This window comes from Capricornis sumatraensis, chromosome 7 (assembly GCF_032405125.1).
Source record: "Capricornis sumatraensis isolate serow.1 chromosome 7, serow.2, whole genome shotgun sequence".
NCBI classification, from domain to species: Eukaryota; Metazoa; Chordata; class Mammalia; order Artiodactyla; family Bovidae; genus Capricornis; species Capricornis sumatraensis.
Window position 1 is genome coordinate 103,904,661 of NC_091075.1, and position 16,462 is coordinate 103,921,122.

General features: G+C 41.6%; 1 protein-coding gene and 1 pseudogene across 5 annotated transcripts in view; both read left to right on the forward strand.

Annotated features, from left to right (window-relative positions):
* Window positions 1–16,462, forward strand: part of PTPN13 (protein tyrosine phosphatase non-receptor type 13) — a 223,528-nt gene that overhangs the window by 40,684 nt on the left and 166,382 nt on the right. For 4 of the 5 annotated variants that reach the window (XM_068975017.1, XM_068975018.1, XM_068975020.1 and 1 more), the window contains exon 1: window positions 11,240–11,354. In XM_068975017.1, coding sequence (XP_068831118.1) covers window positions 11,240–11,354 — 115 coding nt within the window. Of the gene's footprint in view, window positions 1–11,209; window positions 11,355–16,462 lie in introns of those variants that run through there. The other variant, XM_068975016.1, reaches the window with a different exon arrangement.
* Window positions 3,897–4,499, forward strand: LOC138082223 (failed axon connections homolog pseudogene; annotated as a pseudogene).

Below are 16,462 nucleotides of genomic sequence, written 5' to 3' on the forward strand. Positions count from 1 at the left end.
CCGATTTGGGAGACCTAGGTTCAGTCCCTGGGTTGGGAAGATCCCCTGAAGAAGGGAATGGCTACCCACTCCGGTATTCTGGCCTGGAGAATTCCATGGAATGTATAGCCCATGGGGTCACAAAAAGCTGGACGTGACTGAGACTTTCACTTTCGTTTCATTCTGATTGTTGTGAGGTGATATCTCATTGTCGTTTTGATTTGCCTTTCTCTAATAACTTGTGATGTGGAACAGCTTTTCATGTGCTACTGGCCATCTGTATATCCTCTTTGGAGAAATGTTTATTCAGATCTTCTGCCCATTTTTTGAGTCATTGTTTGTTTTGGTATTATTGTTTGTGGGTACCCACCTGATGGGTATGGGATTTGATTTTATAATGATTGCACCCCTCCTACCGGTGGGTTCCTGTGTCCTCCTTTTGATGGTTGTTCGACAGCTAGTTGCAATTTTGGTGCTCTTGCAGGAGATGAGCACACATCCTTCTCCTCTGGCGTCTGAGTGGGTTGTTTGTTTGATGCTATTAAGTGTCATAAACTGCTTGTGAATTTCAGAAACAAATCCCTTAATCAGTCACATCATTTGAAAATATTTTCTCCCAATCTGTAGGTTGTCTTTTCATTTTGTTTATTGTTTCTTTTGCTGTACAAAACCTTTTGAGTTTAAATAGGTCCCGTTTGTTCATATTTGCTTTTATTTCCATTATTCTGGGATATGGATTGAAAAAGATGTTACTGTGATTTAATGTCATACAGTGTTATACCCATGTTTTCCTCTAGGAATTTTATAGTGTCTGGTCTCACAGTTAGGTCTTTAATCCATTTTGAGCTTATTTCTGTGTATGGAGTTAAGAAATGGTCTAATTTCATTTTATTTTACTTGTGGCTATCTACTTTGCCCAGCACAGTTTGTTGAAGAGACTGTCTTTCCAACATCGAGTAGTCTTGCCTCCTTTGTCATAGATTAATTGACTGTAGGTGCTTGGGCTTACGGAGAAGGTGATGGCACCCCACTCCAGTACTCTTGCCTGGAAAATCTCATGGACAGAGGAGCCTGGTAGGCTGCAGTCCATGGGGTCGTGAAGAGTCGGACACGACTGAGCGTCTTCACTTTCACTTTTCACTTTCATGCATTGGAGAAGGAAATGGCAACCCACTCCAGTGTTCTTGCCTGGAGAATCCCAGGAACGGGGGAGCCTGGTGGGCTGCCGTCTATGGGGTCGCACAGAGTTGGACACGACTGAAGCGACTTAGCAGCAGCAGCAGCTTGGGCTTATTTCTGGATTTTCTATCCAGTTTCATTGATCTATATTTTTATTTTGTTTTTGTGCTAGTACCGTACTGTTTTGATGACTGGCTTTGTAGTACAGTCTGAAGTTAGGGAGCCTGATTCCTCCAGCTCTGTTATTCTTTGTGGAGATTGCTTTGGCTATTCAGTGTCTTTTGTGTCTCTGTATAAGTGTTGAGATTTTTTTGTTCTAGTTCTGTGAAAAATGTCATTGGTAATTTGATAGGGATTGCATTGAATCTGTAGATTGCCTTGGGTAGTATAGTCATTTTGACCGTATTGATTCATTCAATCCACGAACATGGTATATCTTTCCATCTGTTTATGTCTTCTTCAATTTCTTTCATCATCATCTTATAGTTTTTAGAGTACAAGTCTTTTGTCTTCTTTGGTAAGTTTATTCTTAGGTATTTTACTCTTTTTTAAAAATTTTATTTATTTTTATTTTATTTTACTCTTTTTAATGCAGTGATAAATAGGATTGCTTCTTGAATTTCTCTTTCTGATCTTTCATTGTTAGTGTATAGAAATGCAACAGATTTCTGTGTATTAACTTTACAAAATTCACTGATGAGTTCTAGTAGTTTTCTGGTAGCATCTTTAGTATCTTCTGTGTATAGTATCATGTCATCTGCAGTGGCAATTTAACTTCTTTTCCAATTTGGGTTCTCATTACTTCTTTTTCTTCTCTGATTCCCTGTAGCTAGGACTTCCAAAACTATGTTGAATAAAACTGGTAAGAGTGGGCATTCTAGTCTTGTTCCTGATCTTAGAGGGAATGCTTTCAGCTTTCCACCATTGGTATGACCTAGTTGTAGGTTTGTCATATATGGCCTTTATTATGTTGAGGTATGTACCCTCTATGTACACTTTCTGTAGAGTTTTTTATCATAAATGGGTGTCAAATTTTGTCAAAAGATTTTCCTGCATCTATTGAGATGATCATATGGTTTTTATTCTTCAATTTGTTGATGTGGTGTATCATACTGATTGATTTGCAGATGTTGAAGAATCCTTGCATCCCTGGGATGAATCCTGCTTGATCATGGCATATGAGCTTTTTAGTGTATCATTGGATACAAATTGCTAATATTTTGTTGAGGATTTTTGCATCTATGTTCATCAGTGATATTGGCCTGTAATTTTCTTCTTTTGTGGTATCTTTCTCTGGTTTTGATATCAGGGTGATGGTGGCCTCATAAAATGAGTTTAGAAGTTTTCCTTCCTCTGCAACTTTCTGAAAGTTTCAGAATAAGTGTTAACTCTTCTCTAAATGTTTGATAAAATTCACCTGTGAAGCCATCAGGTCCTGGACTTTGTTTGTTGGAAGGTTTTTGATCATGATTTCAATTTCAGTGCTTGTGATTGGTCTGTTCATATTTTTTATTTCTTCCTGGTTCAATATGGAGACTGTCCCTTTCTAAGAATTTGTCCATTTCTTCCAGGTTGGCTGTTTTACTGGCATATAGTTGTTCATAGTAGTCTCTTATGATCCTTGGTGTTTCTGTGTAGTCAGTTGTAGCTTCTTCTTTTTCATTTCTAATTTTACTGATTTGGGTCCTCTCCCTTTTTTTCTTGCAGGTTTATCAATTTTATCTTTTCAAAGAACCATCTTTTAGTTTCATTGGTCTTTGTGCATGTTTTCTTGGTCTCTATTTCATTTATTTCTGTTCTCATCTTAATGATTTCCTTTCTTCTACTGACTGCCCAAGTTTTGTTTGTTCTTCTTTCTCTAGTTGTTTTAGGTGTGAGGTTAGGTTGTTTACTTGAGATTTTTCTTGTTTCTTGAGGTAAGATTGTATTGCTATAAACTTCCCTCTTAGAACTGCTTTTGCTGCATCCTGTAAGTTTTGGACTGTTGAGCTTTTGTTTTCATTTGTCTCTAGGTAATGTACTCATAGTTCTGTTTCTTTAGAATCTATTTAAATGGTCCAAGTTCATTAGTCAATCATCAGACAAGCTGTCATATCACTTGAGTGGATTCAAGTCAACCTGTTTACTGTTTAGTTCTTTTTGGAATCACTTTTATATGTTTCCTATTTGCTGAGTGCCACAAATCCTTCAGAATTAAAATGACATCATTAGAATCTTTGTGTGACTTTATCTGACTCTGTGGGCACAGTATTAAGGTCATGACAATAATACCTATGTTAACCAAAAACATAAAGCTCAACATTCAGAAAACAAAGATCATGGCATCCGGTCCCATCACTTCGTGGGAAGTAGATGCGGAAACAGTGGAAACAGTGTCAGACTTCATTTTTTTGGGCTCTAAAATCACTGCAGATGGTGATTGCAGCCATGAAATTAAAAGACACTTACTGGACATCACGCGGCCTTCTCCCGGCGCCGACACAAAGAGCGGCGCGGAGAGGCCGCTGCTGGGGGAGCCGGTGGCCGCCGCTGCCGCCCAGGGCCCCTGGGCCCCGCCGGCCAGGCCCGCCGCCCGCGGCCCACGCCCTTCCTCCTGTGCCGCCGCCGCCGCCTCGGTCACCGCTGCCCGCGCCGCCCGCGCCCCCAGCGTCCCGCTGAGCCCGCGCCCGGCCGCGCCAGCCCCTTTCCATGCGGGCGGCGCGGGCCCTGGGAGGGGCGCCCACAGCCAGCTGCGCAGCATGCACTGGGGGGTTGGCTTTGCCTCATCCAGGCCGTGCGTGGTGGATCTGAGCTGGAACCAGAGCGTCTCCTTCTTTGGCTGGTGGGCCGGGTCCGAGGAGCCCTTCTCCTTTTATGGGGACATCATCGCTTTCCCTTTGCAGGATTACGGTGGGATCATGGCAGGGCAGGGCTCCGATCCCTGGTGGAAGAAAACCCTTTACTTGACCGGGGGAGCTTTGCTGGCCGCAGCTGCGTATCTGCTCCACGAACTCCTGGTCATTAGGAAACAGCAAGAGATTGACTCCAAAGATGCTATTATTTTGCATCAGTTTGCAAGACCTAACAATGGTGTCCCCAGTTTATCTCCTTTCTGTTTGAAAATGGAAACTTATTTAAGGATGGCTGACTTACCCTATCAGAATTATTTCGGTGGAAAACTCTCTGCTCAAGGGAAAATGCCTTGGATTGAATATAATCATGAAAAAGTTTCCAGGACAGAATTCATAATTGACTTTCTGGAAGAGAAACTTGGAGTGAATTTAAACAAAAACCTTGGTCCTCATGAAAGAGCCATCTCCAGGGCAGTGACTAAGATGGTGGAGGAGCATTTCTACTGGTGACAAGAAGTACATCATGGGGCCCAAGCTCTCCACCCTCGATGCTACTGTCTTTGGACGCTTGGCCCAGGCGATGTGGACCTTACCTGGGACGAGACCTGAACGGCTGATTAAAGGTGAGCTGATCAATCTCGCTATGTACTGTGAGAGGATAAGGAGAAAATTCTGGCCTGAGTGGCACCATGATGATGACAACACCGTCTATGAGTCAGAGGAGAGCAGTGACGGCAGCAAAACACATACGCCCCTGCTGGACTTCAGCTTTTACTCAAGGACAGAGACCTTTGAAGACGAGGGAGCAGAGAACAGTTTTTCCAGAACCCCAGACACAGAGTTCACTGGACACTCGCTCTTTGACTCTGACGTGGACATGGATGACTACACAGACCATGAACAGTGCAAGTGACGGCCAGCCTCACTGACCCTCCTGTTGGAGCTGCCACTCCCTGGGGCCAGTCCAGTTTCCCAGGCAGAAATCCATCGAGCTGGGAGGAGATCTTCGTGCTTGGCACAGTTCTCACAAGCTAACTGGAGTAGAGTAGCCTTATTTCTCTTTTGTACAAACAAGACTCAGAACCATTCCTATGGCTCCATTTAAAGCAAAGAGGCAAAAAAATTAAAAAGTCAGCATGGTTCCTGAAATCCATTTTTGTTTTCATTAGAAAACTAACATTGTGTGGTAGAGCAGTGCAAGAGCGGGTTGTCCACAGACTGCTTATATGTTGATCCCCTGCAACCCGAGGGCTTAGGTGTGAGTTGGATCCTTGAACATCCTTCATCCAGTAGGATTCAAAGTCATGAGTGATGTCATCAGAAGGAATGCAGGAGATAAATGTTCTTTGGTGGCCACTTGTATTTTCTGTGTGTATATTGTATGTTGAAATATAAGTCAAATAAAATCCATAGATATTCAAAAAAAAATTAATAAAAGACACTTACTGCTTGGAAGAAAAGTTATGACCAACCTAGATAGCATATCGAAAAGCAGAGATATTACTTTGCCAACAAAGGTCCGTCTAGTCAAGGCTATGTTTTTTCCAGTGGTCACATCCAGTGTATGGATGTGAGATTTGGACTGTGAAGAAAGCTGAGAGCCAAGTTATTGATGCTTTTGAACTTTGGTGTTGGAGAAGACTCTTGAGAGTCCCTTGGACTGCAAGGAGATCCAACCAGTCCATCCTAAAGGAGATCAGTCCTGGGTGTTCATTGGAAGGACTGATGCTGAAGCTGAAACTCCAGTACTTTGGCTACCTCATGCGAAGAACTGACTCATTTGAAAAGAGCCTGATGCTGGGAGGGATTGGGGGCAGGAGGAGAAGGGGACAACAGAGGATGAGATGGCTGGATGGCATCACCTACTCGATGGACGTGAGTTTGAGTGAACTCTGGGAGTTGGTGATGGACAGGGAGGCCTGGCGTGCTGCAATTCATGGGGTTGCAAAGAGTCAGACACGACTGAGCGACTGAACTAACCAAAAAACATAATGATGATTCTGATTATTTATTTGATAGTCCTTCCAACAATGTGGTTCTCATGTAACCTACCACTTTCAAGGAAATAAAAGTGGATTTTATGCTTATGTATATTGTAAAGCGAGACCTTTTTGATAGTAAAATAATGCCAGTCATTTATGTGCACCCCAAGTTATCTCATAATGTGTCCAAAGGAAACAATTAAAGTAATAAACTCTTTAGAATGTTCATAACTTTTTCCCTCTTAAGATTTATTTATTTTTTCTCTACTTCCTTTTGTTGCATCCCTCTTCTACTTCTGCATCTCTTTCATTCCCTTTATTCTCTTTCCTTTCAGACTTACTGATCTGGAGAGCTATAGTAAAGGTGAATAAAAATAACAGAGAAATGATGATGATATTTAGTTGCCAGACTTGGTGCTGGTACACAATTTATAATCTATAGTTATGTGTTATTTGCTTGAATTTTAGAAAACCACTTTAACATTATGTTATCTTGAGACTGAATGATTAGAGGGTTGAGGCAGTTTTTTAAAACAGTAAACCTCTTTTCTAGCAAAGTTAATACATTTAAAGTGTCTAATCTCTTGTGTTAGCTAGATGATATTACGTGTAAAGACATATATTCCTTCTATGTTTCAGTGGACTAATAAATTCCAACCAGAGATATATACAGATCTTACACTAAAAAGGCAAAATTTTAAAAATTTAAAGAGGATTAATAACATATAAATCAGGCCTGACTGAATCAAGCAATAAAGGTGTAATTTTTGTAGACAGAAAAAATTCTGTTGTCTGGTAGTTACTTTTAATTTTTCTTATTCTTATTTATGGGAAGATTTTAACAACCAATTTCTTTATACCTAGAATAGTTAAATTCATACAGTCAGAAAGTACATTGGTTGATGCTGGGATTTGGGAGAGGGAGTTAGAAGGGAGAATGAGGAGTTACTGTTTAATGGGGACAGAGTTCAGTTTAGGAAGGTGAAAAATGAGGAGATGGGTGTTGTCAGAGTTGCACAACAATGTGAATGTACCTGGTGCCCCTGAACTGTATAGTTAAATATGATTAAAATAGTATGTTTTATATTAGAAGACTTTTTACCACAATAAAAAATATTTTTAAAAAACCTATCTCGAAGCTTCCCAGGTGGCTCCACGGTAAGAATCCACCTGCCAGTGCAGGGGGCACAGGTTCCATCCCTGGGTGGGGAAGATCCCCTGGAGAAGAGAATGGCACCCCACTCCAGTATTTGTGCCTGGGAAATCCCGTGGACAGAGGAGCCTGGCAGGCTACTATCCATGGGGCACAAAGAGTTGGACCCAACGTTGTGACTAACCAACAAAAACCATATCTTAATATTTAATATGGTGTGTGTCGGAGAAGGCAATGGCACCCCACTCCAGCACTCTTGCTTGGAAAATCCCATGGACAGAGGAGCCTGGTAGGCTGCAGTCCCTGGGGTCGCTAGGAGTCGGACACGACTGAGCAACTTCACTTTCACTTTTCACTTTCACACATTGGAGAAGGAAATGGCAACCCACTCCAGTGTTCTTGCCTGGAGAATCCCAGGGACGGGGGAGCCTAGTGGGCTGCTGTCTCTGGGGTTGCACAGAGTCGGACACGACAGAAGCGACTTAGCAGCAGTAAGCAGCAGCAGCAGCAGCATGGTGTGTGTGAGAATATAGCATTTGCTTTACAATAGGTAATCATAAGCATCTTATTTTGCCCCTCACTTTTCTTTCTTTCTGCCTTCCCTGCTTCTTTCCCTCCCTCCTTCCTGTCTTTCTCTCTTTCTCCTTTACCTTCGAGAGGGGAAGTTATTCTTTTGCCTTTATATGAAACTCAAGTTCATGCTTCTCTGTTCATCCTTTGAGAATAATAACTGCAATCACATATGTTGAAAATGTAATATTTCTTTAACTAAAAGCTCAAAGAAAGAAAGTGTTAGTTGCTCAGTCGTCTCCGACTCTTTGCGACCCCGTGGTCTGTAGCCTGCCAGGCTCCTCTGTCCATGGGATTCTCCAGGCAAGAGTACTGGAGTGGGGTGCCATGCCCTTCTTCAATAATTAGGGCTTGCCTGGTGGTTCCCAGACGGTAAAGCATCTGGCTGCAATGTGGAAGACTCAGGTTTGATCCCTGGGTCAGGAAGATCCCCTGGAGAAACGAAGACCTGGTGCAGCCAAAAGCAAATTTAATTAAGTAATTACTTACAAAGCTGTTAAAAAAAATTCTACCTGGAGTACCGCCTGAGGTTCCCAGAGTACTGACCAGAAGGAGGAGGAAATGAGGAAGCATTAGAAAAGGAAGTGAGGGGAGAGGGAGTAGAGGAAGAGGAAGAAGAATTGGGTATTGGCTAGAAGGAAAATCTTTCTCTCGTTTTCCGGTTTTCTCTAGCTTATGTCCAGCAGGGGCTACTCTCCAGTTCCTGCTCATAGCAGTGACTTCTCTTGTGGAGCACAGACTTTTAGGTGCGTGGACGTCAGTAGTTGCGGCACATGGGCTCCGTAGTTGCAGGTTGCGGGCTCCCAGGCTCAGTTGCTCCACAGCATGTGGAATCTTCCTGGACCAGGAATCAAACCTGTGTCCCCTGCATTGGCAGGCGGATTCTTTACCACTGAGCCACCAGGGAAAGTCCATTTTTTTTTAATAGCTTTATTGAGATATAATTGACACACCGTAGAATTCACCTTTTTAAAATATATCTTCAGAGTTCTGCAACCATTGCCACAGTCCAAAGTTGGGGACATTTTCATCATCTGGATTAGATCTCATTAACTCCGAGCTTTGTGTTCTGCTCCTCGCCCCTCTTCCCCTCTCCCACTCAGCTAATATCCGAGTTAATAGAGCTTGCCTCCTCCGCCAGCTGTCTCGTGTGCCCTGTCCTCCCTCTCACTGCTGTCTTAACCTAAGCCTTCAGATTCCTGAAGTATCAAGCTCAAGTCTATGGTGTCCTCCCTACCTCCAGAGAACACATACCAAACATCCAAAGGCTCCTTCCCACCGCCTCCCACTGGAAGAGGCATGAGAATCAGTACAGCTGTCTTCAAAGAAGTTCTCTTTATGCAATTTTCTCCCTACTGTTTATACCCTGTGTGTAGGTTTTAGAGCTATCTAACTGGTTCTCATTCACATTGCTTTGGAACTTTGCTACAGACTAGTCTTTCTCACAAGTCACGTTGGTATCTGATGGCTAATAGTATCTTCTGTTGACATTTCCAATTTAATATAGTGTTTTATGTAGAAGATTATTCAGATACCTTTTAGAAAGGAATGAAGCTTCTATTTTTTTTAATTCAATAACTGTGCCATTACTGTGCTATTATATAATAAAGTACATGAGAAACTTCAAGAGTTGGAGGGTAGGGGATCTGAATAAATGATCCTTTCTTGTTCAAACTGGATAAAAGCCCTGTGACTTTTTCAAAGCATTATCTTACATTTTCCCTCCAACCACCACATTGCTCATTTAAGTAGACGCCCCTCAAGGCAGACTCTAAGAATTAAATGCTATAATAAACAAGTGAAAAGGAAAGTAATGGGACAAAGCTGGCCTCCTGTATAGAACTGTAGTTGATGTTTTTCCATCTGGGTTAAAGTATCATAAATGTAAATTAAAAGAAAATATTAGGTTTTCTTGATAGCTGAGTAAGCAAAGTCAACTTTTATCAGAAAAAGATGTTTATTTTTAAAACATCTCTTAAAGTTTAATGAAGGATATAGCTACAGAAAATAAGTATTTAACATTTTCTACTCCTTCTAGTTTCTTTTCCAAACCCACTGCTTCTGCCTATCAATAGATATACATTATTCTTAATTTAGTTTGGTTAGTGTAGAAATCTCAGTGTTCATTACAAAGAGCAATTTTCTTTTCAAGGAAGGTTAATTTAGGAAAACGTATAAAGGAAGATTTTGACTAGCTGCATTTCCCTCTTCCAAAGTGAAAAAAGGATTATTGAGCCCCGTGGAAAATCTTGCTTCATCAATATATTGCCTACACATTGAATGCTTTAAAAAAAATTGAAAATGTCACAACAGAGGCACCTTTCTGATTTTCTGTTACTTCAGCTTCTATAGTGTTTTAGATTACAAAGCATGATTACGAGCATAGCTTCTTTCCTTGCTACAGTCACCTCAAAATGGCATTATTGTTACTGTTTTGTTATTATTCCCATGTCACATATGGAAAACTGAATTTAGATGTAAAATGACTTTGCCAGGGGCAAATGGTAAGTTGGCAGCAAAAGCTGAGTCTAGAAATATTTAAGTTTATTTAGTGCAAAATTATAGTATATTTTTAGAAATATAGAACTCAGTGAATGGAGAAAAATGTGTCTGTCTTATTTCTAACTTTTTCCACCATGATCATTGGGTCTCCTTTCTAGTCTTTTTACCTGGGATGAATAGAATGAAACCTGAACTCCATCTGGTTGCTTTGAAATAATCGTGTGTACTTTTGGTGTCTCTGGTACTTTGAGTCTCTCTTCTCCCATGGAGTAGTCACCACTGTCACCAAATCAGGCTTGGTCTGCTTGCCACATGACAGGCTCATAAATCAGGAGAGGAGAAATAGCAACTTTATTCAGGAAGCCAAGTGTCTGAAAAGATGGCAAACTGGTGTCCTCCAGTACCATCTTATCAGGGTCTGGTTGCCAGTTTCTTTTATAAGAGGGGGGAGGAGGTGAGAAAGTAAAATTAGAAAGCCATAATTCTTGCAAAATATCTCCTGGGTTGGCCAGCATCAGAGAGGAGATGTGTTCATTTCTTTTCTGCAGCCTTTCACAGGTGGGCAGGGTCAGAATGTCTTTCTGTGAACTGAACAAAGGCACTTTAGTTTAACATTCAGTCAGAGGGGCAGGGGTCCTCGAGGCAGGCCATTGTGTATGCTTTTAGCTATAGACAGCATCCTTCTAGTGATTATAGTAACAAACATAACAAAAAGCAAAGGTTAAAGTAAAGAAACAGATCCAACATGGAGTCAGATTTTGTTCTTCCCTGTTACACCACTATGGCCATTCTCCAGGTCTGTCTCTGAAGTTGACCATATTGGGCTAGGGCATATGGTGGTTTTGAGAGGTCTTTTCCTCTAAGTCCTTTCTGTCTACTACTTGAAGCTGTAGGACTATGTAGTATAGATATTGAAGGCCATATTGAGAACTTAGATGGACAGAGATTTCATAGACTCATTACCGATGGAGAACTTTCACTACTGCAAATGCAGTAAAGTGGCTGATGTGTAGACCATCTGTTACCTTTGTTTCGTAGGTAATATGCACGTGTCACTAGCTGAGGCCCTGGAAGTTCGGGGTGGGCCACTGCAGGAGGAAGAAATATGGGCTGTATTAAATCAAAGTGCCGAAAGCCTCCAAGAACTATTCAGAAAAGGTAAGTGTGTGTGTGTGTGTGTGTGTGTGTGTGTGTGTGTGTGTGGTGGGAGGGGTGGGTGGGGTGGTTGGGGAGGGTCGCAGAAAAGCAGCTACTGTGGCAGACTAGAAAGCAGTGCTTGCTTTTATCTCTCTTAGGATTGAAACAGCTCAGATCTTCTCTGCTTTCACTGGAACATCTTATGTATGCTAAGCACTGAAAATATCATAGTGTTTAAAACTGAAAATCTTGCCTATCTCTCTAGAACTTACAGTCCAGTGTGGAAAATACCTGTTAATAAAATACTTCTATAAGCAAACGTAAAAAATGCAATCATGACAAGGACTACCAGGGAGGGAAATCAGTTGACTCTGAGAGCCCATAGTAGGAGGTTTTGACCTGGTAAAGAGGAAGCAAAAGAAGACTTCCCTGTATAAGTCACCCCTGAGCTTAGACCTGAAAAAAGAAAAGTTAACCAGGTAAGAGGGAGGAAAAATATTCCTGGCAGAAAGAATTTTATGTGCATCCCCAGAATAATGAAAATTGAATAACTAGTGTGATGCTGCCTGATGAGGTGGTTACCTGGTGCAAGTGGTTATGTGACAGTTTGAAACTAGAAAGTTTACAGAGTGAGTCACCCTTTATTTGTTCAAAACCATTTGATATTGTGCTGAAAAGCTCCACACAAAGATGGTGTTTGCCATTCACACCTTATGTCCAACTCTACTTTAGAATAGTAAAGAAACCAAACTTCATCTAAAGAAAGAATTAAACTTTAAAATTGATTTTAATTAATTAATCTGAAGTCAAATGGTTCTATGAAGACCTACAAGACCTTTTAGAATTAACACCAAAAAATAGATGTTCTTTTCATTATGTGGGACTGGAATACAAAAGTAGGAAGTCAAGAGATACCTGGAGTAACAGGCAACTTTGGCCTTGGATATAAAATGAAGTGGGGCAAAGGCTAACAGAATTTTGCCAGGAGAACACACTGGTCATAGTAAACACCCTCTTCCAACAGCACAAGTGACGACTCTACACATGGACATCACCAGATGGTCAATACCCAAATCAGATTGATTATATTCTTTGCAGCTTAAGATGGAAAAACTCTATACAGTCAGCAGAAACAAGCCTGGGAGTTGACTGTGGCTCAGATCATGAACTCCTTATTGCAAAATTCAGACTTAAATTGAAGGAAACGGAAAATCACTAGGCCATTCACGTATGACCTAAATGAAATCCCTTACATTATACAGTGGAAGTGATAAATAAATTCAAGAGATTAGATCTGATAGAGTGCCTGAAGAACTATGGATGGAGGTTCATAACACTGTACAGGAGATGGTGATCAAAACCATACCCAAGAAAAGGAAATGCAGAAAGGCAAAATGGTTGTCTGAGTAAGCCTTACAAACAGCTGAGAAAAGAAGAAAAGCAAAAGATAAAGGAAAAAAGTAAAGATTTACCCATCTGAGTGCAGAGTTCCAAAGAATAGCAAGGAGAGATAAGAAAGCCTTCCTAAGTGATCAGTACAAATAAATAGAGGAAAACAATAGAATGGGAAAGACTAGAGATCTCTTCAAGAAAATTAGAGATACCAACCAGTACTCTTGCCTGGAAAATCCCATGGATGGAGGAGCCTGGTGGGCTGCAGTCCATGGGGTCGCTAAGTCGGACACGACTGAGCGACTTCACTTTCACCTTTCGTTTTCATGCATTGGAGAAAGAAATGGAAACCCACTCCAGTGTTCTTGCCTGGAGAATCCCAGGGACGGGGGAGCCTGGTGGGCTGCCATCTATGGGGTCACACAGAGTTGAACACGACTGAAGTGACTTAGCAATAGCAAAAAAGGGAACATTTCATGCAAAGATGGGAACAATAAAGGACAGAAATGGTATGGACCTAACAGAAACAGAAGATATTAAGAAGAGAATACACAGAACTATATGAAAAAGATCTCAATGAGCCAGATAACCAATATGGTGTGATTACTCACCTGGAACTAGACATCCTGGAATGCAAAGTCAAGCAGGCCTTAGGAAGCATCACTGCGAACAAAGCTAGTGGAGATGATGGAATTCCAGCTAAGCTCTTTCAAATCCTAAAAGATAATGCTGTGAAAGTGCTGCACTCAATATGCCAGCAAATTTGGTGAACTCAGCAGTGGCCACAGGACTGGAAAAAGTCAGCTTTCATTCCAATCCCAAAGAAAGGCAATGCCAAAGAATGTTCAGACTACTGCACTCATCTCACAGGCTAGCAAAGTAATGCTCAAAATTCTCCAAGCTAGGCTTCAGCAGTGCATGAACTGAGAACTTCCAGATGTTCAAGCTGGATTTAGAAAAGGCAAAGGAACCAGAGATCAAGTTGCCAACATCCATTGGATCATAGAAAAAGCAAGTGCATTCCAAAAAAAACATCTACTTCTGCTTCATTGACTATGCCATACCCTTTTTTGTGGACCACAACAAACTGTGGAAAATTTTTAAAGAGATGGGACTACCAGACCACTTTACCTGCCTCCTGAGAAATCTGTATGCAGGTCAAGAAGCAACAGTTAGAACTGGACACGGAACAACAAACTAGGTGCAAATTGAGAAAGAAGTATGTCAACGCTGTATGTTGTCACCTTGCTTATTTAACTTACATGCAGAGTACATCATGTGAAATGCCAGGCTGGATGAAGCATAAGCTGGAATCAAGATTGCCGGAATCTCAGATATGCAGATAGCACCACGCTTATGGCAGAAAGCGAAGAAGAACTAAAGAGCCTCTTGATGAAAGTGAAAGAGAAGAGTGAAAAAGCTGGCTTAAAGCTCCACATTCAGAAAATGAAGATCATGGCATCTGGTCCCATCACTTCATGGCAAATAGATGGGGAAACAATGAAAACAACAAAAGGACTTTTTTTCTTGGGCTCTAAAATCACTGCAGATAATGATTGCAGCCATGAAATTAAAAGACACTTGCTCCTTGAAAGAAAAGTTATGACTAACCTAGACAGCATATTAAAAAGCAGAGATATTACTTTGCCAACAAAGGTGTATATAGTAAAGCTATGGTTTTTCCAGTAGTCATGTATGGATGTGAGTATTGGGCCATAAGGAAGGTTGAGTGCCGAAGAATTGATGCTTTTGAACTGTGGTGTTGCAGAAGACTCTTGAGAGTCCCTTGGACTACAAGGAGATCTAACCAATCAGTCCTAAAGGAAATCAGTCCTGAATATTCATTGGAAGGACTGATACTGAAGCTGAAGCTCCAATACTTTGGCTACCTGATGCGAAGAGCTGACTCAATGGAAAAGACCCTGATCTGGGAAAAATTCAGGGCAGGAGGAGAAAAGGGTGATAGAGAATGAAATGGTTGGATGGCATACCAACTTGACAGACATGAGTATGAGCAAGCTCCAGGGGATAGTGTAGGACAGGGAAGCTTGGCGTCCTGCGGTCCGTGGGGTCGCAAAGAGTCAGACACGATTGAGGGACTGAACAACAACAGCAATTAATTAAGCACAATAATTGTAACAGAAATAGGGGAGGATTTGAGGATAGTCAAAGTTCTCGAAGTGGATTCCTGGATGGGTAACACCCGTGTCACCTGAAGCCTTGTTAGATATGCAGATACTTAGGCTCACCCTAGACCCACTGAGAAGGAAATGGCAACCCACTCCAGTATTCTTGCCTGGAAAACTCCATGGACTGAGAAGACTGGTAGGCTACAGTCCATGGGGTCGCAAAGAGTTGGAAACGGCTGTGCTATTTCACTTTCACTTTCAGACCCCCCACTGAACAGGAAATCCTCTGGATGGAGCCCAGCCTTTTGTGTTTTAGCAAATCTTTAGGGCTCTTCTGATGCATGTTAAAGTTTGAGAGCCATTATATAGTTGAATTGCTGAAGACCAGGAGCCATGAGAACCTTCTGAAAGGTCTAGAGGTTAGGTGGCTGCTGACTAAGTAAGGAAAGTCAGAAGCCCAGGGAAAGAGTGAGGGTAGATGGTGATGCTCTGGTTTTGCTGCTGTCGTTTTCCAATCCAGAGGCAGGAACTTAAAACAAGGTTAGGACCCATCCCATTTTTCTATCCCCTGGAGTAGGAAATGGCAACTCACTCCAGTATTCTTGCCTGGAAAATTCAATGGGTAGACAAAGGAGCTTGGCAGGTTACAGTCCATGGGGTTTCAAAGAGTCAGACACAGCTGAGCGACTAAGCACAGAAGCATGATTCTTTTATAACCTAGATATTTGACAATCTTTGATTAGAGTTAGGATTCATTTAAAGGAAATTTATTCCTTTTATCTAACACGACTTAGAACCTAGTTCAGTGGACCTTGTTTGCTTCATTTGAATTTTTCAGAGAATTTTCAGAAAAGTTTTGGCCCTCTGGAGTACAGAGCAGGTAGCCGTGCTGCAGAGGTGTTGTTGAAGGAAGGTATTACTCAGCTAATTACCAACAGTCCATTAATGTTGAAAAATCATCTCCTACTTGTGAGGTATTGTTTGGAAGATTCCAATAAGTAGAAGGTGTGGCTTGCCCTTAAGGGATACGCATCAAATAGCCAGGTGCCTGTGGAAAGTTTACTACTTCAAAACAGTGTGCCAGATGTGTGATAGAGACAGGAAGTACTAGGGATGTTCAGAGGAGGGAGAAATAATGCCTTTTTTCATTATGCTAATGGGGAGATCACTGCCCTGCCCATGACTCATTGAATATAAAGCATCTCGCACACTGTGAGTACCTAAGGGTTTCCTTCTTTCAAATTTTGTAACATTAATAGAGATTGAAACTTCCCCAGTGGCTCAGACAGTAAAGAATCTGCCTCCACTGCAGGAGATCTGGGTTCAACCCCTGGATTGGGAAGATCCCCTGGAGGAGGGAATGGCTACCCGCTCCAGTATTCTTGCCTCGAGAATCCCATGGACAGAGGAGCCTGGCGGGCTACTGTCCTTAGGTTGCAAAGAGTCAGACACGACTGAGTGACTAATACTTGCACTTACAGTAGAGATCAAACATCTGAATATTAAGTCCTTGTCACTGAGATGCAGTTATTGCATAACATGTTGACCCATTACAGTAAAGAGATTTATTGGATGTGTTCATAAAATTAATTGTGAGGCAGCTATATC